This window comes from Lethenteron reissneri, chromosome 69 (genome assembly GCF_015708825.2).
Source record: "Lethenteron reissneri isolate LAM-NWPU_2019-01 chromosome 69, ASM1570882v1, whole genome shotgun sequence".
NCBI lineage: Eukaryota > Metazoa > Chordata > Hyperoartia > Petromyzontiformes > Petromyzontidae > Lethenteron > Lethenteron reissneri.
The window spans coordinates 4022170-4049406 of record NC_083847.1 but is presented as its reverse complement, the minus strand read 5'-3'; the positions used below and the strand labels follow the sequence as shown (position 1 = coordinate 4049406).

The 27237-nt window shown below is 53.1% G+C and overlaps 2 protein-coding genes across 5 annotated transcripts; both read right to left on the bottom strand.

Moving 5' to 3' along the window:
- Nucleotides 1-957: 957 nt before the first annotated feature.
- CHURC1 (churchill domain containing 1) lies at nucleotides 958-25594 on the bottom strand. Of its 4 annotated transcripts, XM_061579640.1 has the most exons (3): nucleotides 25483-25594; nucleotides 9672-9860; nucleotides 958-3572 (listed from the first exon to the last, which is right to left on the bottom strand). In XM_061579640.1, exons 2-3 carry the CDS (start codon nucleotides 9680-9682, stop codon nucleotides 2768-2770), a joined length of 816 nt encoding a protein of 271 aa, XP_061435624.1. In that variant the 5' UTR covers nucleotides 9683-9860; nucleotides 25483-25594; the 3' UTR covers nucleotides 958-2767. The 4 variants fall into 4 exon arrangements, with proteins under 4 accessions (XP_061435624.1, XP_061435626.1, XP_061435628.1 ...); XM_061579642.1 differs by lacking the exons at nucleotides 9672-9860; nucleotides 25483-25594 and adding an exon at nucleotides 5326-5379; XM_061579644.1 differs by lacking the exons at nucleotides 9672-9860; nucleotides 25483-25594 and adding an exon at nucleotides 5016-5091.
- On the bottom strand, nucleotides 21876-26726 carry LOC133360635 (zinc finger protein 696-like). Its single transcript, XM_061579432.1, has 4 exons — nucleotides 26660-26726; nucleotides 25483-25626; nucleotides 24405-24744; nucleotides 21876-24358 (listed from the first exon to the last, which is right to left on the bottom strand). Exons 1-4 carry the CDS (start codon nucleotides 26724-26726, stop codon nucleotides 23689-23691), a joined length of 1221 nt encoding a protein of 406 aa, XP_061435416.1. The 3' UTR covers nucleotides 21876-23688.
- Between the last annotated feature and the right edge of the window lie 511 nt (nucleotides 26727-27237).

The window sequence follows — 27237 nt, the reverse complement described above, 5'->3', positions numbered from 1 at the left end:
GCATAATTTGCATAAATACACAAATTAGCATCATTTCTCGTTCACTTTGCATTCAATTTGTATTATTTTTACAAAAAATTAAAGACCCAATATATACAACACTCCGCCGCCCAGAGGGCAGCTGTCCCTGCGTGGCAGAAAGCGTGGAGCAGCACCGGCATGCGAGTCGATGTCACCCTGCCAGTCAGGGATCGTGTCGTGAACGAAGGGGTTCGTCCCCAGAAGGAATCGTTTCTGCGGGTGAATTTTGATGAAACGTGGAAACATTTTTCCCGGCACCGCTGTCAGTGCCGGATGAAGCTAAAAGTTGAAGGCAGTATAGTACTATAGTAATAGACAGTGCCGGATGAAGCTAGCGTGGGGCCTGCAGCATGTGTTGTTATAAAGAGGCACTAAATACATAAACATTAATATTAAAACACGTTAATATTAAAACAGAAACATGTTTAACTTGCAGAGTAAAGTCATTGTATTTTTTCACTTTCTATACAGCCAGATAATACTGTAATGTGAGGTTCTATCCGGGTCGTTGACGGATTACAACTCGTCAGGACGATTGGTTCTGCCGGTCCTGGTTCATAGCTAATGGGGGGAAGCCTAGGGGCGTGGCCCTGACATAATAGAAAGATGACAGCTGCAAGTAGAGGATTGGTTCTGCTGGCTTTGGCCACAGCCAATGGGAAGACGAGTCAGGGGCGTGGTCCCGGGAGCCTCTGGAATATTCCAGAGGCTAACCAGGATTGGTGGAAACGTACCACGTGACCCGGGTATTAAATAGGGGTGGAGACGGACGACACGTGGTCAGAACGGGAACGAACAGAGGAAGGGGGCCACGCAGGAGCGGGGCTCCGGGTTGCCACGTGGCAGTGCGTCTCTCTATCTGTCCCTCTCATGCTGCCTGTCAGCAGCGTGAAGGAAAGCTGTAATACAAGTTGAATAAAAGACGGATTCCAGAAGTCGCCTCAACGAGCTTTATTACAATACGACAAATCGCAATCCTTAAACATCCAGTCGTTCATAAAAGTTGAAGGGTGGTATAGTACTATAGTAATAGAGCAAGTGCAGAATCACTGAACCGGATTTGATTGCTTGTAAGCTTTTAGCGCGGACTCCCTTGAAAGTGCCGGGGTCCGTAGCATTTGCTACTTTTGTTACTAGGATCATTCGGCACTGGTAGAAGGGGTGAATTCTTTGGCGTGTGCGGAGGAGTGGTGGTGGGAGTGGTGGGGTATATGAACGAATAAAACAAATCTGTAACGTTTCGTCTTTGAGAAAATTAATTTGCGAGGGACGCAGCGAGGGAGAGGGACGAAAACGCAGAGACAGAGGACATCCAGACCTTGAGCGCCCAGGAGTGTGAATTTTATTGGGCAATACGACCACCAAACTATAACAAAAACACGTAAACCAACCACATCCATCAATCCATTCACCATTCAACACAACTATCCATCCATCAATCTGTCCATTAATCAGTGCATACATACATCCATCAATTCGTTTTCCAAACAGTCCATCAATTAGTTTATCACTCAGGCCATCAGTCAATCAATCTGTCCATCAATCCGTCCATTAATCAATCAGTGCATATGTAGGCGTATAGCGCTGGCTGCTGGCGGAAAAGAGGTAACTGCGGTGAACGGCAGTACTCACACCAGCAGGCCAGGGTATATACGAGAGGGGGGCATCTTGGGGAAAGTTCATAGAATGGGCCCATCAGGGAGCCCCGGCAACCCGCCAGTAGGTTCCAGAAAGGGGGTGTGGTCGGGGCGGAGCAAGGCCGCGCTGGGAGTCTAAAAGGGGGCCCTGAACGGGAGCTCGGGGCTGTCGCTGGAAGCGGGATCCTCATCGTGCTGCTCAAGTCCACCGTCGTCGCCATCTCCTCGCCGTCGTGTCCGTCTTCACCATCCCGGGGCGCTGTTAGTCAAACGGCCTACCAACTGTTCTACCTTAGTAGTGCCGCTGACAATAGACGGTCTTAATAATAATCATAGTGTGCACCCACGTAGGGTGTTGTGTGTTACCCCGATGGTGCTTGTTAATAAAAAAGAAGTGCCTCCAAGTCTTACTGTCTCCAGGTTGAGTCACTACACATACATCCATCAATTTGTTCATCAAACTCCTGCAGTCAGACTTTACAAAACCCCTCCCCGCCGTGCCTATATAAAGCCACAACAGCAGATCATTCTTTCTCACCTGATGATGGACGCTTGTGTTGCGATCGAAACGTCGTGATCTTTTATTATTTTTTCTAGCTACGTGACTTTACCGAAAGAACCAGAGAGTATGGATTCCTGCAGTCACGAAAGCTTCAAATTAAGATTAGTCCATCAATCAGTCCATCAATTAGTTTATTACTCAGCTCATCAATCAGTCAATCAATCTGTCCATCAATCCGTCCATTACACAATCAGTGCATGCATCCATCAATGTGTTCATCAATCAGTCCATCAATTAGTTTATCACTCAGCCCATCAGTCAATCTGTCCATGAATCAGTCCATGAATCAGTGCATGCATCCATCAATTTGTTCATCAATTTGTTTATCAAACAGTCCATCAATCAGTTTATCACTCAACCCATCAATCAGTCAATCAATCTGTCCATCAATCCGTCCATTAATCAATCAGTGCATGCATCCATCAATTTGTTCATCAATTTGTTTATCAATCAGTCCATCAATCAGTCCATCAATTAGTTTATCACTCAGCTCATCAATCAGTCAATCGGCCCACCAACCCCTCATTCAATCCGTGGCGCGCGTGCCTCAGAACGTAGCGAGTGCCCAGCGTGGGTCGTGTGGCAGCACGCTGACCTCCCGCTCGGCACGCCCGCACAGCAGGCAGTGCATGGCGTACGCCCGGTAGCCCCCGGACAGCGCGCACGTGAACTCGTGCGTGGCCACCGCGTGGCCGCACGCCGCGCACACGTGCTCGTACGTCACCACCTCCTCCTCCTCGTCGTCATCGTCGTCGTCGTCTTCGTCGTTGTCATCTTCATCGTCGTCTTCATCGTCGTCGCTATCGTCGCTGTCATTGCTTCCCTCCCGCGCCTCTCGCGTGCGCCGCTCGCCACCACCGCCACTGCCACCACCACCATCAACGCCGCCACCGCCACCATCAACACTGCCACCGCCACCGGCACCACCACCACCATCAACGCCACCACCGCCACCACCACCATCAACGCCTTCACCACCACTGCCACCACCACCATCACCACCACCATCAACGCCACCACCGCCACCATCAACGCCGCCACCGCCACCACCACCATCAACGCCACCATCAACACTGCCACCACTGTCACCTCCTCCACCACCACCATCACCACCACCCCACCACCACCGCCACCAGCGGTCACGGCACCGGCTCGCCCCACTGCGCCGCCGCCGCCGCGGTCGGCCACCGCCCCCGGGCCGCCGCACCTGCCGTCCGCTGGCGTCGACGGCGTCGCGGCGCCTGCAGGCGGCGCAGGCGGCAAAGTTGAGGAGGAAAGCGCCGGTCTCCAGGCAGGTGGAGCCCCGGGCGGGGAACGCCGTCACGACGCAGCCCACGCACATGGCTGGCGCTCTGCTCTCCACGCGGCCCACCAACCCCACCACACCGACAGAGAGAGCACTGCTGATGGAGACGTCGAAAGGTCGAGACCGCGCCAACATCACCAGTTTCAAGTCAAACTTTCACTTCACTTTACGTATCTCGAATCCCCCCGACGTAAGAACACCCCAAACTTACGAGCGTCATCGACATATGGACACCCGGACTTACGGACACCCCGACTTACGGACACCCCGACTTACGCACGCGGCGGCTTTTTAAATCCTTTATATTAAGTTCGCTTGCTTGCTTGCTTACGACCGTGCAAATCTTTCTGTCGTGTTTTAACCCACTTCCCGTGATCCAATCGAGCTGACATTTTGCACACAGACTCGTTGTGCGAGACAATTAATGTTCGTGAAAAATTTGTTAAAAAATTTTACACTTTTTAGGGAAAACAAATTAAATATTTAATTACCAATTGCTTAATACTGGCAGACAATCATCTGACCCATAGGTGGCAGCCATCTCAAGCCAGAGGACGAGAGGACTCTAGCCGCCATGCATATAAAGGATTTATAGTGAAAAACTTTGTTTTTACGGGTTATACTTGTTTTATTTTAAGCCGATCTGCTCCGTCGTAGCTGCCGCGAGCTTTCGGCCGCTCTCGACGGAGGCGGCTCAAGGCCGCGGACGTTCAATAAGCCGCAAGCCAAATCATCTAAATTAGCTTAAATATTAAATAAGTAAACCCGTAAAAACAAAGTTTTTCACTATAAATCCTTTATATGCGTGGCGGCTAGAGTCCTCTCGTCCTCTGGCTTGAGATGGCTGCCACCTATGGGTCAGATGATTGTCTGCAGTATTAAGCAATTGGTAATTAAATATTTAATTTGTTTTCCCTAAACAGTGTAAAATTTTGGAAGAAAAAAAATTCACGAACATTAATTGTCTCGCACAAAGAGTCTGTGTGCAAAATGTCAGCTCGATTGGATCACGGGAAGTGGGTTAAAAAACGACCGAAAGATTTGCACGGTCGTAAGCGCGCAAGCACGCAAGCAAGTGAACTTAATATAAAGGATTTAAAAAGGGTATGCGGTCCTCGACTTACGAACGCGTTGCTACCCATAGAATTGCTCCGTCGTGTAGCTACCGCGGGCGAACGGCTGCGTTCGACGTTCACAGCTAATCATCTAAACACCCTTACATCTTAACTATAGATCTGTTTTACATTTATTTTTAAAAATATCTTACATATTACGCTACATACGGTCCTCGACTTACGAACATCCTGCTCTAAGGCGGTGGTTTCGTTTGCTACCAGCCGTAAGATGCCCGCTGATCTGCTCCGCCGTAGCTATAGATTAAGTATAGATCTGTTATAGATTAATTATAGATTAACGATGGAGCTGTTATAGATTCATTATTGATTGATCACCGCACTGAAGGAACGTTCAGTCACAGAGATCAGTTTACCTTACGGCAGGTGTCGTAAAAATAGTTGTGGCGGGTGTCGTAAAACACAACGGTAGGGGAGGGGGTTACGGCAGGTGTCGTAAAACACAACTCTAAGATTTACGGCAGGTGTCGTAAAATCGTGTCCTCGTCAAGTGGCGTAAAAGTGACTGAGGGTGTCGTAAAACACAACACTATGCTTTACGGCAGATTTACGTTAGGTGTCGTAAAACGACTGCTGGTGTCGTAAAAAACAACCTTCGGCTTTGCGGCAGTGAACCTGTGTTTACGTCGAGTGACGTAAAATTACAGCTGGTGTCGTAAAACACACCAAAACACACGGTTTACGGCAGCTCTCGAGGCCAGGAGAAGTAGCGCGCGCCATGGAATCGAGGTAGGTCACGTGGTGTGTGTCACGTGGTGTGTGGGTCACGTGGTGTGTTTCACGTGGTGTGTGTGTCACGTGGTGTGTGTGTCACGTGGTGTGTGTGTCACGTGGTGTGTGGGTCACGTGGTGTGTGTGTGTCACGTGGTGTGTGTGTGACGTGGAGCGTGGGTCACGTGGTGTGTGTGTCACGTGGTGTGTGTGTCACGTGGTGTGTGTGTCACGTGGTGTGTGGGTCACGTGGTGTGTGTGTGTCACGTGGTGTGTGTGTGACGTGGAGCGTGGGTCACGTGTTGTGTGTGTCACGTGGTGTGTGGGTCACGTGGTGTGTGTGTGTCACGTGGTGTGTGTGTGACGTGGTGCGTGGGTCACGTGGTGTGTGTGTCACGTGTGTGTCACGTGGTGTGTGTGTCACGTGGTGTGTGTGTGACGTGGTGCGTGGGTCACGTGGTGTGTGTGTCACGTGTGTGTCACGTGTGGGTCACGTGGTGTGTGTGTCACGTGGTGTGTGTGTCACGTGGAGTGTGTGTCACGTGGCGTGTGGGTCACGTGGTGTGTGGGTCACGTGATGTGTCACGTGGTGTGTGTGTCACGTGGTGTGTGTAGCCACCACAGCGGCTAAATGGGGGCTCTGGACGGGTGCGAGGGGCTGGTAACCCCTCCACCTTCAATTAACTTACCGTTAAACCACGACGCCAAATTTTAATTGATAAGCTTGTGCCGGAGGCCCCGGGGGGACAGGCGTCTATGACGTCTCCTGGCCAAACCCCATTTGGCGGAGCCAGGAGATTGAATCTTTACCCTCAGGGCTCCACCAGAAACAACACAATCACTTCGTGTGGCCGCGTGGAATGTTCGAACGCTCACTGCGGAGGAGAGGCTGCCACTCCTCTGTCGGGAGCTGGACCGGTACCGCCTGGATCTCTGCGGTATTCAGCAGGTCCGGTGGTCCGGCTCTGGCTCCTGCCACCATGAGGGGTGGACAGTCCTCCACTCGGGGAAGGAGGCTGCCAAACAACAGGGAGTGGCTCTTCTTCTGGACAAAAGAACGAAGGGGGCGTGGGAGCGTGGCGGTGAGGTGTGGGAAGCTGTAAGCCCCAGGCTACTTTGGGCTCGCCTTCCTATCAACCAGAGGCGAGGAGTGGTGGTCGTGGTTACTTATGCCCCTAACGAAGACGAACATCCAGGGAGGGATGCAGCCAAGGCCGATGAGGTTGCTGAGGAAATGGAGTCAGCCTCAGTGGCCCGCGATCACAAATCGCTCTTTAATTCCATAAAAAAAGTAACCTGCAGCGCCACACCTATTACCATCATTAGGGTTAGGAATGGTGATCCAATCTCCGACCCCCAAGAACAGGTTTGCAGATATGCTGAGCATTTCTGTGAGGTCCTGGGGAAGGGGAAATCCCTCGGCATGGAAAACATCGTGGGACAAAGTGGGGATGACCCTGCTGAGGCTACGGTGTCTCAAATATTGAGAGAAGTCACCCCCTGTGAGTGGATGGCTGAGGTGCCATCTGTTGAGGAAGTACTGAAGGCGATCCGGAGTCTGAGACCAGGAAAGGCACCGGGCAGAGATGATCTCCCAAGTGAAATGCTGAGGGAGGGTGGCGTTTGTGCACAGACTGCCCTACATAACATCATAGCAACAGTCTGGACCACTGGACGGGTTCCGCAGGACTGGAAGGATGCCCTGTTGGTCCCCCTTTTAAGAAGGGGGAGCGCACAGACTGTAACAACTACAGGGCATCTCACTCCTCAGTGTGCCGGGAAAGGTCCTGGCAAGGATTATTCAACATCGCCTTGCTAGGCACGCTGAGGAGAGGCTTACGGAGCCCCAATGCGGTTTCAGGAAAGGGTGGTCCTACACGGATGCCATATTTTCTGTCCGTCTGCTACAGCAGAGGTGTAGGGAATTCCAACAAGACCTACATCTTTGCTTTATTGACACAGAGACCCATAGACTCACACAAAGTCCCATCGGTGAGCTCCTGCAGGCAAGGCTGCGTTGGCTGGATCATGGAGCCCGCATGCCCAGTCAACCGCATGCCTAACCAGCTTTTGTTCAGCCGGATCAAGGGGGCTAAACGGGCGTGGCACGGGCTAGAGAAGAGATGGAGTGATGTGGTACAGGAGGATGTGGAGCTGAGTGGACTTGCCGATGGAGGAGGCTCGTGAAGGACGCTACTGGGCAGTTGGAGGCAGTCGCCCTCCAACAACAACAGAGGGCGGAGGAGCGACGCTCACAACAACGAGCGGAGCGCCGGGTGGCTAAAGCACAGCAAGTTGGCACAGTAGGGGGCACAGGTGGTGCATCAGCCAGTCATCTCGGTCATCTCAGTCAGTCGACCCGTGGCACCTGCTGGGTCTGTCCCGTGACCTCCTGCCAGCGGGCGTTCGACACTTCACGTGGTAGCCTCAAGGTGCACATGGCCTGGCACAAGCGTCGTGGTGACATCAACGCCACTTAGTTGGCGAATGGCGGTTGTTGTTGTTGTAACGTGGTGTGTGGGTCACGTGGTGTAACGTCCCCCCCCCTGTCTCCCCCACAGAGCCCCCCCCCCAGTGTGCGTGCCCCCCGTGCTCTCTATGGCTTTGGCGGTCGCTTGTGATCCGGGGGGCTCCTCCCGGGCGGGCGGTCGAGCGAGCGAGGGAGCTGCAGCAGTGGATAGAGCTCGGCGAAGACGCGGCGAGGCGGTGCGGAGGTGGAGGAGGAGGTGGAGGAGGTGGTGGAGGAGGAGGTGGAGGAGGAGGTGGAGGAGGAGGTGGAGGAGGTGGTGGAGGAGGAGGTGGAGGAGGTGGTGGAGGAGGAGGTGGAGGAGGAGGTGGAGGAGGAGGTGGTGGAGGAGGTGGTGGAGGAGGAGGTGGAGGAGGAGGTGGAGGCCGCGCGGGGAGACGTGGTGACAGAGCGTGGGGACCGGGACAGCAGCTGGAGCCGTCTCAGCTGATACAGCGTGAGCACGTAGACACGGGGAGACACGGGGAGACACGGGGAGACACGGGGAGACACGGAGACACGGGGAGACACTGGGACAGGGAGACACGGAGACACGGGCACACGGAGACACGGGCTCACGGAGTCTATGGGTCTCTCTGTGTGAGTTTATGGGTCTCTCTGTGTGAGTCTATGGGTCTCTCTGTGTGAGTCTATGGGTCTCCGTGTGAGTCTGTGTGAGTCTATGGGTCTCTGTGTGAGTCTATGGGTCTCTGTGTGAGTTTATGGGTCTCTTTGTGAGTCTATGGGTCTCTGTGTGAGTCTATGGGTCTTCGTGTGAGTCTGTGTGAGTCTATGGGTCTCTGTGTGAGTCTATGGGTCTCTGTGTGTTTATGGGTCTCTGTGTGAGTCTATGGGTCTCTGTGTGAGTCTATGGGTCTCTGTGTTAGTCTGGATGTCTGTGTGAGGCTATTGGTCTCTGTGTGAGTCTATGGGTCTCTGTGTGAGTCTATGGGTCTCTGTGTGAGTCTATGGGTCTCTGTGTGAGTCTGTGGGTATCCGTGTGAGTCTGTGGGTCTCTGTGTGAGTCTATAGGTCTCTGTGTGAGTCTATGGGTCTCTGTGTGAGTCTGTGGGTTGATGGTGATGATGCTGATGATGGTGATGTGTTGATGATGTTGATGTATTTATGATGTTGATGTGTTAATGATGATGTTGATATTGGTGATGTTGTGTTGGTGATATTGATGGTTATGATGTTGATGATGGTGATAATGGTGATGTTGATGATGGTGATGATGGTGATGATGGTGATGATGATGGTGATGATGATGGTAATAATGATGGTGATGATGATGATGGTGATGTGTTCCCCAGTTGGCCAGGTCTCCGCTCAAACACCAACGACGAGCATCCAGGACGACGTCAACAACGTCAACAATGACGTCAGCGGCGTCCTCCCCCATCAACGACATCAACGTCACCACGACCAACACCACCATCGCCATCACCAGGGCGACATCACCGATCGGCTTGACGGTGGTGATGGTAGTGATGATGGGGATGATGTCTGCGATGACGACAACGACGACGACGACGATGATGGCGATGGTGTTGGTGGCGCTCACTCGCCAGGGCTCTATCATTCCAGCCGCCTCCAATCCTTGCAATGTCTTCGATCCCTCCTCCTGACAAGAGGAGGTGGTGGAGGAGGAGGATGTGGTGGTGGTGGAGGTGGTGGTGGAGGTGGTGGAGGTGGTGATGGAGGTGGCGGACGAGGAGGAGAAGCCGCAGCGGCGACCGTGAGTAGACATAGCGACCGTGCGGAGGAGGGAGCGGAGGAGCGATGGTCCCGCTACCTGCGGCACATCTGCTCTGCGACGCTGACGATTCACGGCCCCGGTGACACCCGTGGCGGGGGCAAGCCCGGGGCCCTGGGCTCGCGCCCAGAGTCGGGGCCGGGTGCCCGGGTCCGGCCGTGGGATTCGGGGTCCAGGGCACCGCTGCTGGCGGCGTTGAGGGTGGCGCTGCGGGCGGCCGGCACGCGGCTGGGAGAGGCGGTAGGAGGAGGAGAGGGAAGGAAGGGGTGAGGGAGGAATTGGAGGGGGAGAAAGAGAGACAGGAGGAGGTGAGGGAGGAAGAGGTGAGGGAGGAAGAGGAGGAAGCAGAGGAGGAGACCGAGGAGGAGGAGGTGGAGGTGGAAGAGCCTTCGCCGCGGAGTTTGCGGACCGCGCCTGCGTGCAGATCGTGAGCGACTGCAGCCTGGACAGGGTGCGTGCGGGGGCCTCCCTCCCCCCTTCCCCACCGCAGGTCGCCTCGGACATAAACGAGCGCCTCGTTGTGAGCCCGTGTCCCCCTGGCGGACAGCTGTGTCGTCAAAAACAACAATAATACGACACAACACAATTCATAATCAACGTTGTTTGGGTTTAGATGGCGTTATTTATAAATGTGTCGTAACCCTCCACCACCCGACACGGCCAATCAGTAAAAAATTAACCCGTAAAAACAAAGTTTTTCACTATAAATCCTTTATATGCGTGTTGAATGGGCCACAACCCAGCCCACATTGGTCTTTGAAACGGGCGGCTAGAGTCCTCTCGTCCTCTGGCTTGAGATGGCTGCCACCTATGGGTCAGATGATTGCCTGTCACCATTAAGCAATTGGTAATAAAATAAATAAATTGCCTAAAAAGTGTAACATTTTGGAAAAAAAATTTCACGAAAAGAAATTGTCACGCACAACGAGTCTGTGTTGCAAAATGTCAGCTCGATTGGATCACGGGAAGTGGGTTAAAAACGACCGAAAGACTTGCACGGTCGTAAGCGCGCAAGCAAGCAAGTGAACTTAATATAAAGGATTTTAAAAAGTGTCACGCTGACAAAAGACAAATAGTTCACTGCTTTAGCCCACCGGTGTGTTGAAGCGTGAAACCACAACATTTACAATTTGAGTAGCACGACGTTTCGCTGGTAATTGCATCCAGCATCATCGGGCAATTCGCCAGAATGGTGAGGCTCTGCTCTGTCTCCCGTTCTTATATAGAGCAGCAGTAGGGTGACGTCATCATTAACTCATCAGGTGCAACGATTTGAGGGGCGGGGTTATTGTAATTATATACTAGATTGGGTGGTGGAGGGTTACGACACATTTATAAATAACGCGATCTAAACCCAAAAACGTTGATTATGAATAATATTGGTCGCGAAAGCCTACGTGTTAAACAACAACACAACTACACAACAACAACTACACAACAACAACTACACAACAACAACAACTACACAACAACAACTACACAACAACAACTACACAACAACACAACTACACAACAACAACTACACAACAACAACTACACAACAACACAACTACACAACAACACAACTACACAACAACAACTTCACAACAACAACTACACAACAACAACACAACAACAACTACACAACAACAACTACACAACAACAACTTCACAACAACACAACTACACAACCACAACTACACAACAACAACTTCACAACAACAACTACACAACAACAACTTCACAACAACAACTTCACAACAACAACTACACAACAACAACGACTACACAACAACAACAAACAACAACAACTACACAACACATACACAACACACAAACAACAACAACTACACAACAACAACTACACAACAACACAACACAACAACAACTACACACAACAACTACACACACAACTACACAACAACAACTACACAACACAACTACACACAACAACAACACAACAACAAACACAACAACACAACAACAACTACACAACAACAAACACAACTACACAACAACAACTACACAACAACACAACTACACAACAACACTACCAACAACACAACTACACAACAACTACACAACAACACACAACAACAACAACTACACATCAACACAACTACACAACAACTACACAAAACAACTACACAACAACACAACAACACAACTACACAACGACTACACAACAACACGACTACACAACAACAACTAACAACAACAACTACACAACAACCAACTACAAACAAAACACAACAACAACAACTACACACAACACAACTACACAACAACTACACAACAACACAACTACACAACACAACTACACAACAACTACACAACACACAACTACACAACAACAACTACACAACAACACAACTACACAACAACTACACAACAACAACACAACTACACAACAACTACACAACTACACAACAACAACTACACAACAACACAACTACACAACAACACAACTACACAACTACACAACAACAACTACACAACAACACAACTACACAACAACACAACTACACAACAGCAACTACACAACAACAACAACTACACAACAACACAACTACACAACAACAACTACACAACAACACAACTACACAACTACACAACAGCAACTACACAACAACAACAACTACACAACAACACAACTACACAACAACAACGGAGCTTTACAGCTCGCCGGAGTCCTCCTGCCGTAGGATCAAATGATTCCCATTCTGGATGCGGCTCTCCACCGCCACCACCACCACTACCACCACAACCAACCAACAACAACAACAACCGCCATTTGCCACTAAGTGGCGGTGACGTCACCACGACGCTTGTGCCAGGCCATGTGCACCTTGAGGCCACGTGAAGTGTCGAACGCCCGCTGGCAGGAGGTCACGGGGCAGACCCAGCAGGTGCCACGGGTCGACTGACCGAGATGACCGAGATGACTGGCTGATGCACCAGCTGTGCCCCCTACTGTGCCAACTTGCTGTGCTTTAGCCACCCGGCGTTCCGCTCGTTGTTGTGAGCGTCGCTCCTCCGCCCTCCGTTATTGTTGGAGGGCGACTGCCTCCAACTTCCCAGTAGCGTCCTTCACGAGCCTCCTCCACAGAGGCCGATCTTGACACCGCTGGTACCAGTCAATTGGCAAGTCCACTCAGCTCCACGTCCTCCTGTACCACATCACTCCATCTCTTCTCTAGCCCGTGCCGCGCCCATTTAGCCCCCTCGATCCGGCCAAACAAAAGCTGTCTAGGCATGCGGTGGATGGGCATGCGGGCTTCATGGCCCAGCCAACGCAGCCTTGCCTGCCGGAGGAGCTCACAGATGGGACTTTGTGCATCGGTGAGCTGGATCGTAGGCAGGCCAGCCTAAATGTTTCTAACCGGCGAATGATGTTCTATTAGAGGGGTCCACGTTTCGCAAGTGTAGAGAAGGGAGGGAATGACTGTGGTCGAGAAGATCTGAAGCTTCGTGCGGAGCGACAGACCAGGTAGCTTCCACACAGCGTTACGCATCCGATGAAATAATGCCTCTCGACTGCTACGGAGTGAGACCTCTGCTGTCAAACCGGAGCAGGTCATGAGCACACTGTCCAGGTATGGGAAACTCTCCACTCTCTCCACAATTGCCCTATCACCAATTGGGAGTTGTGGGGGTGGAGTGTCCGATGGTTCAAAATACCCAGGCAGGTGCTTAGTTTTGGTGGGGCTGATGGTAAGGCCCCACCTCTTCGTGGCAAGCTCCAGGTTCAGCAGCAGCGTCTCCAACTCCTCTGAGTGAGCAGCACCTACCAGATCATCGGCATACATAACGTGGTTGAGCAATAGGGAGCCATCCCTTGACCGAACCCGGGCATCGATCAGCATCCCAGCTATTGAAGGCTTCACGAACTACATGGTCGAAATAGATGTTAAATAATGTGGGAGCCAGAGGACATCCCTGTCGCACCCCAAGGTGAATATAGAATGGCTCCGACTCCCAGCCACGTAGTTTTACCCGGGCCCACTCACCATCATGAAGGTCCTTAATGATCGTGAGCAGAGGGTCAGGGACTCCAAAAGCACGAAGAACAATGCAGAGCCCAGGCCTACTGATGGTATCATAGGCTTTGACCAGGTCATAAAGCAGAGATGTAGGTCTTGTTGGAATTCCCTACACCTCTGCTGTAGCAGACGGACAAAATATGGCATCTGTGCAGGACCGCCCTTTCCTGAAATCGCATTAGGGCTCCGCAAGCCTCTCCTCAGCGTGCCTAGCAAGGCGATGTTGAATAATCTTTGCCATGGACCTTTCCCGGCACACTGAGGAGTGAGATGCCCCTGTAGTTGTTACAGTCTGTGCGGTCCCCCTTCTTAAAGAGGGGGGACCACCAGGGCATCCTTCCAATCCTGCGGAACCCATCCAGTGGTCCAGACTGTTGTTATGATGTCATGTAGGGACAGTCTGTGCGCAAATGCCACCCTCCCTCAGCATTTCGCTTGGGAGATCATCTCTGCCCGGTGCCTTTCCTGGGCTTAGACTCTGGATCGCCTTCAGTACTTCCTAAACAGATGGCACCTCAGCCAGCCACTCACAGGTGGTGACTTCTTTCAATATTTGAGATACTGCAGCCTCAGCAGTGTCATCCCCTCCCCCAGGACCTCATTGAAATGCTCAGTAAATCTGCAAACCTGTTCCTGGGGGTCAGGAGATTGGATCACCGTTCTTTCCCCTAATGATGGTAATAGGTGTGGCGCTGCAGGTTACTTTTTTTATGGAGTTAAAGAATGATTTGTGATCGTGGGCCATTGAGGCAGACTTCATCTCCTCAGCAACCCGTGACCACCACCCATCCTTGCAGCGCCTCACGGCCCTCCGAACCTCCGAGCGAAGGCTGCGGTAGGCCTCCTCATTCACTGACGTGGGATGTTGTAGATGATGAGACTGGGCATGTCGCTGGACCATATACCCAAAGCAGCCATTGCAGCTGCATGAGCCACAGTCCTAAACCTCACCCATTTCCCCTCGACATCAGGAGTGGGGGACGATGCCAACCCCAGCCGCAAGCGATGATGAAATTCTCGCTTGCAACTTTCACCAGCGAGCTGAGACCATGCCACTAAGGGGTTGAATGGGGTCCTGGGTGTACACCCACCACCGGAGTGGAAGAATGGCAGGCGCATCTTATAGATGACTAGTCGATGGTCAGAGGGCAGATCAGCTCCACGGTAGGTCCTGGTGTCAAGGATATGGGCTCGCATCCGCTGTTCCGTCACTATGTAGTCCAGCAGATGTTCTTGCTTAGACCTGGCATGCATCCATGATGTTGTGTGGATGTGCCAATGCTGGAACAGCGTGTTGGTAAATACAAGCCCATGGGCTGCACAGAAATCTAGCAGCCTCCTACCGTTGTTATTGAGCTGATCTGGCCCATGCCTTCCAATCACTCCAGACCAGGTGCCAGCATCGTGACCAACTCGGGCATTGAAGTCACCCAACAAGATGACTCTAGTCCCGAGGGGCCACTTTAGCCAGCACCTGTGACAGGAGGTCATAGAAGGCATCTGACTCATCGGCCTTGCCTGCATCCCTCCACGGATGTTCGTCTTCGGTGGGAGCATAAGTAACCACGACCACCACTCCTCTGTGCGTCTCTCTGTGTGTCTCTCTGTTCGTGCAGTTCGACCGCCTGCACTCCCTCGCCGACTGCGTCCTCCGCCTCTTCGCGCCCTCCGCGTCGCTGCGCCAGATTCTCTCCGCTGCTCTCCTGCGCCACCTCGAGACCACGGCACGGGCACTCACCATGGTGAGTAGACAGGACAGCGGAGAGACAGACGGATCTTCTTGGTTCTTTCGGTAAAGTCATCACGTAGAAGGGAAATAATAAAATAATAAAAGTAAAACATAATAAAATACAATTCTCACGACGTTTCGGCCACAACGCAAGCAGCCGTCAGGTGAAGACCAGGTCTGTCGGAAAGACAGCGTCTCAGTCGGCCCATTCAGACGCTGTCTTTCCGACAGACATGTTCTTCACCTGAGAACGGCTGCTTGTGTTGTGGCCGAAACGTCGTGAGAATTATTTTATGTTTTATTTTTATTATTTTATTACTTCCCTTCTACGTGACTTTACCGAAAGAACCAAGAAGATGAATCCCTGCAGTCACGAAAGCTTTAAATCGAGACAGACAGAGCGACGACACTGACCGAGCCGATCTCCGCAGACGGGGTCGGCTGCCCTCTACGACAACTCCTACTTCCTGCTGAGCATGCTGGACGCTGTCCACGTGGCGGGGCTGGTGGAGCACGAGGAGGTGGAGCACGTGGAGGTGGAGCACGTGGAGGAGGTGAGCGTGGGGAGCGCGCAGCGCATCCTGCGCATGGCACTGGGCCCCCTCATGGACATCCACCCCCTGTTCTGCCTCGACTGCGTCCGCCTGCTGTGCCCCCCCTTGTTGGAGGGGCGGCCCCCCAAACGGCTTTGGGGATCTTCGCCGCCGCCGCCGCCACCATTACCCCCTCCTCCATCATCACCTCCATCTCGTCATCGTCGCAACAACGAGGAGGAGGACTGCGACGAGTGATACAGTCCCGTGGGGACGCTTCCTGTGTGTGTCTGTGTGTGTTTCTGTGTGTGTGTGTCTGTGTGTGTGTGTCTGTGTGTGTGTGTTTGTGTGTGTGTGTCTGTGTGTGTGTGTCTGTGTGTCTGTGTGTGTCTGTGTGTGTGTGTGTCTGTGTGTGTGTCTCTGTGTGTGTGTGTCTGTGTGTGTGGCTGTGTGTGTGTGTCTGTGTGTGTGTCTGTGTGTGTCTGTGTGTGTGTGTCTGTGTGTGTGTGTCTGTGTGTATGGGGAGCGGTAGTGTAGTGGTTAGCGCGCTGCGCTATGAACCTGGCGACCTGGGTTTGATTCCCGCTCACGGCCAACACCAGTGACGATTATCTGAACCTGTCCTGGGCCTCCCCTAGGTCGACTCAGCCTTAAATGGGTACCTGGTGCGGTGTGTAAACATCGCCACTGGGGAGACAAAAGCGGTCGGGCGTGGTGCTGGCCACCCACCCCTCGTGTGCCGTGCCGGCCTTCATAGGTGCTCGCTAACAGCACTTGCCCCTACAGTCTATTAAGGCTATACGGGGGATATTTGATCTTTTATCTTTGTGTCTGTGTGTGCCAGCTGTGTGTCTGTGTGTGTGTGTCTGTGTGTGTCTGCTGTGTGTGTCAGCTGTGTGTCTCTGTGTCTATGTGTGTGTCTGTGTCTCTGTGTGTCTGTGTGTGTGTCTGTGTGTCTCTCTGTGTCTCTGTGTGTGTGTCTGTGTGTCTCAGCTGTGCGTGTCTCTCTGTGTGTGTGTCTATGTGTGTGTGTCAGCTGTGTGTCTGTGTGTGCCAGCTGTGTGTGTGTGTGTCTCTCTGTGTCTCTATGTGTGTCTCTGTGTCTGTCCGTGTATGTCTCTGTGTTTGTGTCTGTGTGCGTGTGTATCTCTCTGTGTCCCTGTGTCTGTGCGTGTCTCTCTGTGTCTGCGTGTGGGTGAGGTTTGTAATGTTGTCCCCTGCTGCTCATGTTGGAGACTTGGCCCCGAGAAAGAAAAACAGGAACCTCACTCACCTCACCCACTCACCCACTCACTCACCCACTCACTCACCCACTCACTCACCCACTCACCCACCCACTCACTCACCCACTCACTCACTCACTCACCCACCCACCCACCCACTCACTCACCCACTCACCCACCCACTCACCCACCCACCCACTCACTCACCCACTCACTCACCCACTCACTCACCCACTCACTCACCCACTCACCTACTCACTCACCCACTCACCCACTCACTCACCCACCCACTCATCCACTCACTCGTCCACCCACCCACTCACTCACCCACTCACTCACCCACTGAGTTGTTGTGTAGCTGTTGGTGAGTTGTTGCGTGTACTGCACTGTTTGTGACGGTGGCACTGCTGATGAATAAAACAAAGTTGGAATTCTGTCGCTTGTGTCAGTCTGGTGTCTACTCATGAGTCTGTGGGTCTCTGTGTGGTGAGTCTGTGGGTCTGTGTGGTGAGTCTGGGTCTCTGTGTTGTGAGTCTGTGTGTGGTGAGTCTGGGTCTCTGTGTGGTGAGTCTGTGGGTCTCTGTGTGGTGAGTCTGTGGGTTTCTGTGTGGTGAGTCTGTGGGTCTCTGTGTGGTGAGTCTGTGGGTCTCTGTGTGGTGAGTCTATGGGTATCTGTGTGGTGAGTCTGTGGGTCTCTGTGTGGTGAGTCTGTGTGTGGTGAGTCTGGGTCTCTGTGTGGTGAGTCTGTGGGTCTCTGTGTGGTGAGTCTGTGGGTTTCTGTGTGGTGAGTCTGTGGGTCTCTGTGTGGTGAGTCTGTGGGTCTCTGTGTGGTGAGTCTATGGGTATCTGTGTGGTGAGTCTGTGGGTCTCTGTGTGGTGAGTCTGTGGGTCTCTGTGTGGTGAGTCTGTGGGTCTCTGCGTGAGTCTGTGGGTCTATGTGTGGTGAGTCTGTGGGTCTCTGTGTGGTGAGTCTGTGGGTCTCTGTGTGGTGAGTCTGTGGGTCTCTGCGTGGTGAGTCTGTGGGTCTCTGTGTGGTAAGTCTGTGGGTCTCTGTGTTGTGAGTCTGTGGGTATCTGCGTGGTGAGTCTGTGGGTCTCTGTGTGGTGAGTCTGTGGGTCTCTGTGTGGTGAGTCTGTGGGTCTCTGTGTGGTGAGTCTATGGGTCTATGGGTCTCTGTGTGGTGAGTCTGTGGGTCTCTGTGTGGTGAGTCTGTGGGTCTGTGTGTGATGAGTCTGTGGGTCTCTGTGTGGTGAGTCTGTGGGTGTCTGTGTGGTGAGTCTGTGGGTCTCTGTGGTGAGTCTGTCTGGTATAACAACCCCCTACCTCATGATGCCGGATGGACAACGTTGTCGTGGACAGTGCTGTGGGAGGGAGGGCCAATTTCGATTGGCCTCTCCCTTCATGGCGTCTGTGACTGCCACAGCGGCTAAATGGGGGCTCTGGACGGGTGCGAGGGGCTGGTAACTTCTCCACCTTCAATTAACTACCACTAAACCACGACCGAAAATTTTAATTAGCAAGCTTGTGCCGGAGGCCCCGGAGGGACAAGCGTCATTGACGTCTCCTGGCCAAACCCCATTTGGCGGAGCCAGGAGATTGAATCTTTACCCTCGGGGCTCTTCCAGACACAACAAAAAGCCACTACGGATGGTCACGTGGAATGTTCGAACGCTCACTGCAGAGGAGAGGCTGCCACTCCTCTGTCGGGAGCTGGACCTGTACCACCTGGATCTCTGTGGCATTCAGGAGGTCTGGTGGACCGGCTCTGCCTCCTGCCACCATGAGGGGTGGACAGTCCTCCACTCGGGGCAGGAGACTGGCGAGTCTGTGGGTCTCTGGTTGTTTGGCAGTCTGGACAAAAGAATGAAGGGGGCGTGGAAGCGTGGTGGTGAGGTGTGGGAAGCTGTAAGACCCAGGCTACTTTGGGCTCGCTTTCACATCAACCGGAGGCGAGGAGTGGTGGTTGTGGTTACTTATGCCCCCACCGAAGACGAACATCCGTGGAGGGATGCAGGCAAGACCAATGAGTCAGATGCCTTCTTTGACCTCCTGTCACAGGTGCTCGCTAAAGTGGCCCCTCGGGATAGAGTCATCCTATTGGGCGACTTCAATGCCCGAGTTGGTCATGATGCTGGCACCTGGTCTGGAGTGATTGGAAGGCATGGGCCAGATCAGCTCATATCAACGGTAGGAGGCTGCTAGATTTTGTGCAGGCTTGTAATTACCAACACGCTGTTCCAGCATCGGCGCATCCACACATCATGGATGTATGCCGGGTCCAAGCAAGAACATCTGTTGGACTACGTAGTGACAAAACAGCAGATGCGGGCCCATGTCCTTGACACCAGGACCTATGGTGGAGCTGATCTGCCCACTTACCATCGACTAGTCATCTGTAAGATGCGCCTGCCATTCTTCCACTCCGGTGGTGGGTGTACATCCAGGACCCCATTCAAACCCAAGGTGGCCTGGTCTCAGCTAATTGATGAAAATTGCATGCGAGAATTTCATCATCGCTTGCGGCTGGGGTTGGCATAGTCCCCACTCCAGATGTTGAGGGGAAATGGGTGAGGTTTGGGACTGTGGCTCATGCAGCTGCAATGGCTGCTTTGGGTACACGGTTCAGACCTCCCCAGAGACCCTGGCTGATAGAGGAGGTGTTCAGGATGGTTGAGAAAAAGCGACAGGCCCACTCTCATTTTCTACAGCATCCCACGTCAGAGAATGAGGAGGCTTACCGCAGCCTTCGCTTGGAGGTTCGGAGAGCCATGAGGCGCTGCAAGGATGGGTGGTGGTCACAGGTTGCTGAGGAGATGGAGTCTGCCTCAATAGCCCGCGATCACAAATCACTCTTTAACTCCATCAAAAAAGTAACCTGCAGCGCCACACCTATTACCATCCTTACGAGAAAAAACGGTGATCCAATCTCCGACCCACAGGAACAGGTTTACAGATTTGCTGAGCATTTCTGTGAAGTCCTGGGGGAGGGGAAATCGCTCGGCATGGAAAACATCGTGGGACAAAGTGGGGATGACCCAACTTAGGCTGCGGTGTCTCAAATATTGGAAGAAGTCATCTCACTCCTCAGTGTGCCGGGAAAGGTCCTGGAAAGGATTATTCAACGTCGCTTTGCTAGGCACGCTGAGGAGAGGCTTGCGAAGCCCCAATGTGGTTGCAGGAAAGGGCGGTCCTGCACAGATGCCATATTTTCTGTCCGTCTGCTACAGCAAAGGTGTAGGGAATTCCAACAAGACCTACATTTCTGCTTTATTGACCTGGTCAAGGCCTATGATACCATCAGTAGGCCTGGGCTCTGGGTTGTTCTTTGTGCTTTCGGAGTCCCTGAGGTGCGACAGGGATGTCCTCTGGCTTCCACATTATTTAACACCTTTTTCAATCAACTAGTTCATGAAGCCTTTGATGGCTGTACCGGAGGAATTTCCATCTGGTACAGATACAATGGGAGGCTGATCAAATGCCCGGGTGCGGTCAACTACGTTATGTATGCCAATGATCTGGTAATTGCCGCTCACTCAGAGGAGGAGTTGGAGGGGCTGCTGCTGAACCTGGAGCTTGCCACTAAGAGATGGGGCCTTACCATCAGCCCAACCAAAACTAAGCACCTGCCTGGGTATTTTGTACCATCGAACACTCCACATCCACAACTCCCAATTGGTGATGGGACAGTTGTGGAGAGAGTGGAGAGTTTCCCATACCTGGGCAGTGTGCTCATGACCGGCTCCGGTTTGATATCAAGAAGTCCCACTCCTAATCAGTCGAGCGGCATTATTTTTTCATCGGTTGTGTAATGCTGTGTGGAAGCTACCTGGTCTGTCGCTCCGCACGAAGCTTCGGGTCTTCTCGGCCACGGTCATTCCCTCCTTTCTCTACGCTTGCGAAACGTGAAACCCCCCTAATGGAGCATTTTCGCCGGTTAGAAACATTTAGGCTGGCCTGTCTACAATCCATCCTGGGTTTAACCAGGCTGGATTGTGTGAAGAGCTCACAAATCCTTGAAAGATCTGGACAAAGTCCCATCGGTGAGCTCCTCCGGCAGGCAAGGCTGCGTTGGCTGGGTCATGTAGCCCGCATGCCCAGTCACCGCATGCCTAAACAGCTTTTGTTCGGCCAAAAGACCCAAGAATATGAATGTGTTAGCCGTCTTTTTCCAGGTGATTAGCCCCTCTGCACTGGATGGCTGGTGTCGGCTCTCACGGGAAATAAAAGCTGGCATCCCCTAACAGTCGGGCCTCCGAGTGGTCTACCATAAGCACAACCCTACACACCCCAAAGGTCAGCCATCGTGGAGGGCAGAAGTGTCCTTGTTATTGCACGCGTTTATTTAACTCACTTCGTCGGTTGTATCCTCAAAAAAGAAATCTTGCAACTAAATTTTTACACACTTCCCAATGTGCTATCAACTGCAAACTTCGTATAGGTGTGTCATACTGATGACAACACGATATTTTATCATTTAAAAAAATCCAAAACACATATTTTAAACTGTTTACACACTTTTATTTAACTTACTGTATGTGTTGTCGTATCCAAAAATCTTGTAACTCAATTTCAACCGTATTCCCAATGTATCGACTGCAAACGTGGTATAGGTATGTCATACTGATGACAATACTATATTCTATCATTGGAAATTAAAAATAAATATTTTTAAACGATCTTTTTAACGGCTCTAATTGTCGACGCTAAACTCACGTTGCCTGTAAATCACCACGTGGTCCCTGACGTCACGGCAAGCCTCGGGGAGCCACGCCCAGGGGCGGGGCATGTGGAAGGAGGGGAGGGGCCATGGGGGAAGGCGGCAGGGGGAGGTGCAGCTCGGACAGTACATTTCATTAAAGCGTTTTTTTTTTAAGTATTTAAAAATGTTTTATTTTATGGTTAACGTGACAACTATGACCACACGTCATTTTCGGGCATGTTTCACAAATATTAAGCCAGAATGTTTATTCCACGCTGGAATGAAACAGAAGCGCATCGTTTACATATATTGTCAAAGCCTCAACTAACTTTTTCAAATTGATACAAAATTACTTAGTGTCATTTAAGCTTAATTTCTCTCCCGCGATTCTTAATTTTGGACATTGCGAGAATGTAGACCCCAAAGTTTATAAGATTTAACTACACACATTTGGAGCATTCCTGGCAGCGATTTCAGCCGCACCACCTCTACATAACAAAAGACTCAGTCAACCATTCTACACAACAAAGACTCATTTCCTGGCAGCGATTTCAGCCGCATCACCTCTACATAACAAAAGGCTATGTCCCATTTACACGCACCTTCACATCAGCCGCACCTAGTTTACACAACAAAGGCTCATTCCTAACAGCGTGCTTCAGCTGCACTCACTCACCCACCCACTCATCTACTCACCCACTCACCCATCACCCACTCACTCACTCACCTACTCACCCATCCACTCACTCACCCATCACCCACTCACTCACTCAACACCTAGTTTACACAACAAAGGCTCATTCCTAACAGCGTGCTTCAGCCGCACCGAACCTCACAAAAAAATAATAATATCCAGGTGCCTACCTTGGCTTCTCCAACCCTCAACCAGTATATATACAAGGACTGTGTTCTTGGAATTTCTCTCACTTGAAACAGCTATCGTGCTGTGACGGTTCCACCTGAAGACGGAAGCTTGTGTTGCCTCCGAAACGTCGTGAATTTTTTATTTTATTTTTATATTACTTTTATTAACTTGAATTTTTTACCTACGTAACTTTACCGAAAAAACCTAAGAATATGAATATTTATAAGAGGGCTTCGTGAACTTAGTCACAAACGATGCGAAACTGGCGATCTGTAGCGCCAGACAACGTGCAATCGAGGGCATTAGCCTAATTCAGCCACTGCCGCATGTTTAAGGCCCTGGTGGTTTCTGGCGGAATTTCTCTCCGCTCAGTTGACGGGCGAGTTCCATCCTTTTCAACGCGTTCGGCCGCAGTGGGTGCTGTGATGCGACTGACGGGTGTTTAAAGGTGTTTCTGAACGTTGTGTCTGTGAACACAGCCCACGACGGGGTTTCTGTTACATGGGAAAAGGGGGTACACGCGTAATATTTCGTGTTTATATGAAAAAGAAAAACGCCGTGAAAGCCAAACTTTTATTTAAAAAACGACATGATGAACGAAGCCGAGTGCCGCCTAACTGAGCATTTTTTGTGTTTCTTCTGATCGAAAAATTGTTTTAAGAAACAAAGGAGTGGAGGGCGGTAGGGAGGGAGTGAGGGAGATAGAGAGGTAAGGAGTGAGAGGTAGAAACGTCAGGGGTCGGGATCCACCCCCACGGCCTCCTGCATGCCGGGCGAGCGAGATAACATCCCGGTACAGCGGCCCCGCCGCCTCCAAAGTCCGACCCCTGCCGAGCTCATCCGACCAAACCACTGGAGAATTATCAACGCGCCCAGCGGTCCCACAGAGGCGCAGACGAGCGTGGGAAGGCAGCGGCAGCAGCAGCGAAGAATCGTCTCCTGCGATCGCCCGATATCCTGCGGTCCCCAACGTTTGCACGCCCGGTCAGCTCCCGGGCGCGGAAGCGGCATCGGCGTCCCGACGTGTGTCTCCCGCGCCGTGCGTCCGCGCGTGCCTCCTGAGTCGGAGCGGCGCGAGAAGCCCCGGCCGCACTCGGAGCAGGCAGTGGGGCCGCTCGCCCGTGTGGACGCGAGCGTGCGCCTCCAGGTTGGAGCGCTGCGAGAACGCGCGGCCGCACTCGCCGCAGGCGTGCGGCCGCTCGCCAGTGTGCGTCAGCGCATGGCTCTTCAGGACGTTCCGCTGAGCGAACGCGCGGCCGCAGACCCCGCACGCGTGCGGCCGCTCGCCCGTGTGGACGCGCGCGTGGATCCCCAGGAGGTAGCGGTGGGAGAAGGCTCGGCTGCAGTCCCCGCACGCGTGCGGCTTCTCCACGCCGCCGGCCGCGTGCGTCTGCGTGTGCTTCCTAAGATCTCCGCGCCGCGCGAAGCCGCGGCTGCAGACGCCGCAGACGTGCGGACGCTCGCCCGTGTGGCTCAGCGCGTGGATCTCCAGGAGGTAGCGGTGGGCGAAGCGCTTGCCGCACTCGGGGCAGGCGTGCCGCCTCTCCCCGAGTTGTCGGTGTTGTTGTTGTTTCCGAGAGCCCACTTCAACGTGTGACCGACGCGCGTTCGCGACGGCGGCGGGCGGCGGCCGGGACGTGTGTCCGCGCGTGCGTCTTCAACGCGAAGCGCTTGACGAAGCCGCGGCCGCAGACCCCGCACGTGTACGGCTGCTCGCCCGTGTGGGTCCGCGCGTGCTTCCGCAGGTCGCCGAGCTGCGAGAAGGCGCGGCCGCAGACTCCGCAGACGTGCGGCCTCTCGCCCGTGTGGACGCGCACGTGCGTCGCCAGGTTGTGCCGCGTCCCGAACCGCTTGCCGCACTCGCCGCAGGCGTGGGGACGCTCCCCGGTGTGGGTCCGCGCGTGCGTCTTGAGGGCGTACGCGCGGGCGAACCGCTTGCCGCACCGCGCGCAGACGTGACGCCTGCCATCGGCGGCGTCCCCGGCCGCCGTCAGCGCTGTGAGGCGCCCGGACCGCGGTTCGGTCCTCGGGGCGGCTCCGTCTGCCGCCGCCACCGCCGCGGCACGGTTTGGGGAACGCACAGCGCATGGCTCCGTCATGGGGGAGGCTGATACCTTGCGAGCCTCCGGGATATCGGAATCGCCGGGGCCGGCCTCGTTAACGTGGATAAGTAAGAACATTTCTCGTTGAGCGCCGTCAGATATACAAACTTCAATCGAGAAGATGGACTCAAATTGAGAAATCATTGGAAAGATGTGATTAACCATGTTAAACCTCAACCGCTACTCTCCCCCTGCTCTGCGTCCACCCTCCCCCTATCCGTGGCTCCTGTCGTGTAGTACCACCTTCACCTTCCTGGCTCCACCCACCCCCCAACTACCCCCCCCCCCCCATCTTGCGCCTGTCCTCCTTGGCTCCTCCCCCTCCTCCTACCCTATGTAACAATGTCTCATCACACGTAACTCTTGCTACAGTTATTTTGCTGTGCTTTTTTTTACACATGAAGGAAGCTTGTGTTGCCTCCAAAACGTCGTGATTTAATTGAGTTGTTTTCATTTATTTTATTGATTGTTTTACCTACGTGACTTTACCGAAAAAACCTGGTGTGGTGCGTAGAAAACATTGCCACTAGAGAGACAAAGGCGGACAGGCATGGCCACCCCACCCCCTCGTGTGCCGTGGCGGCCTTCCTACAGTGCTACTCACTAACAGCACTTGCCCCAACAGCCCATTAGGGGCTACACGGGGGATCTTTGTTTCTCTGTGTATGAACTCTCACCTCCACCCATGTCCTCCTCTTCGGACAACTCAACCTCGACGAAGTTCTGGTCCGGCGCTTCCAGATGCCCATCGCGGGAATCCGTCGCCGCTTCTTCCGATATCTCGGTCGCTTCTTCAACCTTAACGATCTTCAGGTCTGGAGCTGTGGGTGAGAGAGTGAATCGTGGGTCGTGGGGCGTGGGGCATGGGGCGTGCGGGATCCACATTGATTCAGTTGCACAACCGATGGCTCAAGCGTGGAGCCAGCTCAAGGAGGGTGGGAGGGAGGGAGCCTTAACCAGCGTCCGGAGCGCGAGGGAGAAGAGACATGGGCGGCTTGGGCAGCTGGTGAGGAGAGAGACACAAGATGCTTGGCTGGATGATCAAGCCCCCTCTGGAATTATCTTGTCAAGGTTTCTGCCCTCGCTGCGAAAAGTAAAATTCTCTCGCTGCCTCACTCACCATCATCACCATCCTCCTCCACCTCGCTCTTCACCAGCGTCCTCACGATCTCGCGGCCCAGACGACCCTCACCCTCCTCCTGCTTCACGACCGCTCCTGCTGCACGCGCACACACACGCTACTGCTGCTGCCGCTGCTGCTGCACCGCCGCTCATGCTGCTGCTGCTGCACGGACGAGAGGAGACCGAGAGGCTCAGGGAGACGGTAGCTGGGCCAGAGCTGCGGAGATGCTGGGTTCAAGCCCTGAGTCTGGGTGTCTCTCTCTGTCTCAGGGGGTTCATGATGACCAAGCCAGAGACACTGAGATGCTGGGTTCAAGCCCTGGGTCTGGGTGTCTCTCTGTGTCTCAGGGGGTTCATGATGACCAAGCCAGAGACACTGAGAGGCTGGGTTCAAGCCCTGGGTCTGGGTGTCTCTCTCTGTCTCAGGGGGTTCATGATGACTGAGCCAGAGACACTGAGACGCTGGGTTCAAGCCCTTGGTCTGGGTTTCTCTCTCTGTCTCACGGGGTTCATGATGACCAAGCCAGAGACACGGAGATGCTGGGTTCAAGCCCTGGGTCTGGGTTTCTCTCTCTGTCTCAGGGGGTTCATGATGACCAAGCCAGAGACACGGAGATGCTGGGTTCAAGCCCTGGGTCTGGGTGTCTCTCTCTGTCTCAGGGGGTTCATGATAGCACCACCCCTGGTCCAAACCAGCGGACGGTGACAGAGAGACAAGCCAAGCAATCTCACCGGCTGCTTCATCGTCGCCGTTATCAGCGGCGGCGTCTTCACGTTTCACTGGCAGGTCAGGACTCATCCCAGCGGCTGGGCTCTCCTCATCATCAGTCTCTTGTTTGATGAGCGGAGGAGGAGGTGCAGGAAGTGGCGAAGCCATCTGAGGAGCCGTTCGATCTCGTGGCGAGGCAGCTGAAACAAACATGGCGCCCGTCTTGCAGCCTCATCGCCACCACCGGACCCATTCACTCAACGACGACCGCCATTCATCGCGACGTGGCGGTGACGTCACCACGACGTGGCGGTGACGTCACCACGACGTGGCGGTGACGTCACCACGGCACTTGTGCCGTGCTAGGGGGCACACCCAACCACATGCTTCTAGGCCGCACTAAGCCTGTAGCTGCTGTCAGAGCGATTGAAGTTATTTCTGTTTCTCTCAATTTCAATGGATTCTCTAATTAGTCTTGGCCAGTAATAATTAGTTCTACACGACACTTCAACGTTATCAAAATCAATTGAGTGTCCTTGTTGACAAGCATGCTCTGCCACTGCCGACAGTTGTGTTTGAGATAATTTAATGTTTCTTTGGT

Bases quoted from the DNA above. Each gene is read 5' to 3' on its own strand.
- LOC133360635 (XM_061579432.1), bottom strand. From the start codon at position 26,726: ATGAGTCCTGACCTGCCAGTGAAACGTGAAGACGCCGCCGCTGATAAC. The intron at 25,627-26,659 runs GTGAGATTGCTT...TCTCACCCACAG, and splicing joins CGGCGACGATGAAGCAGCCG to CTCCAGACCTGAAGATCGTT. The intron at 24,359-24,404 runs GTGCGGGGTCTG...TTCGCGTTGAAG, and splicing joins ACGGGCGAGCAGCCGTACAC to ACGCACGCGCGGACACACGT.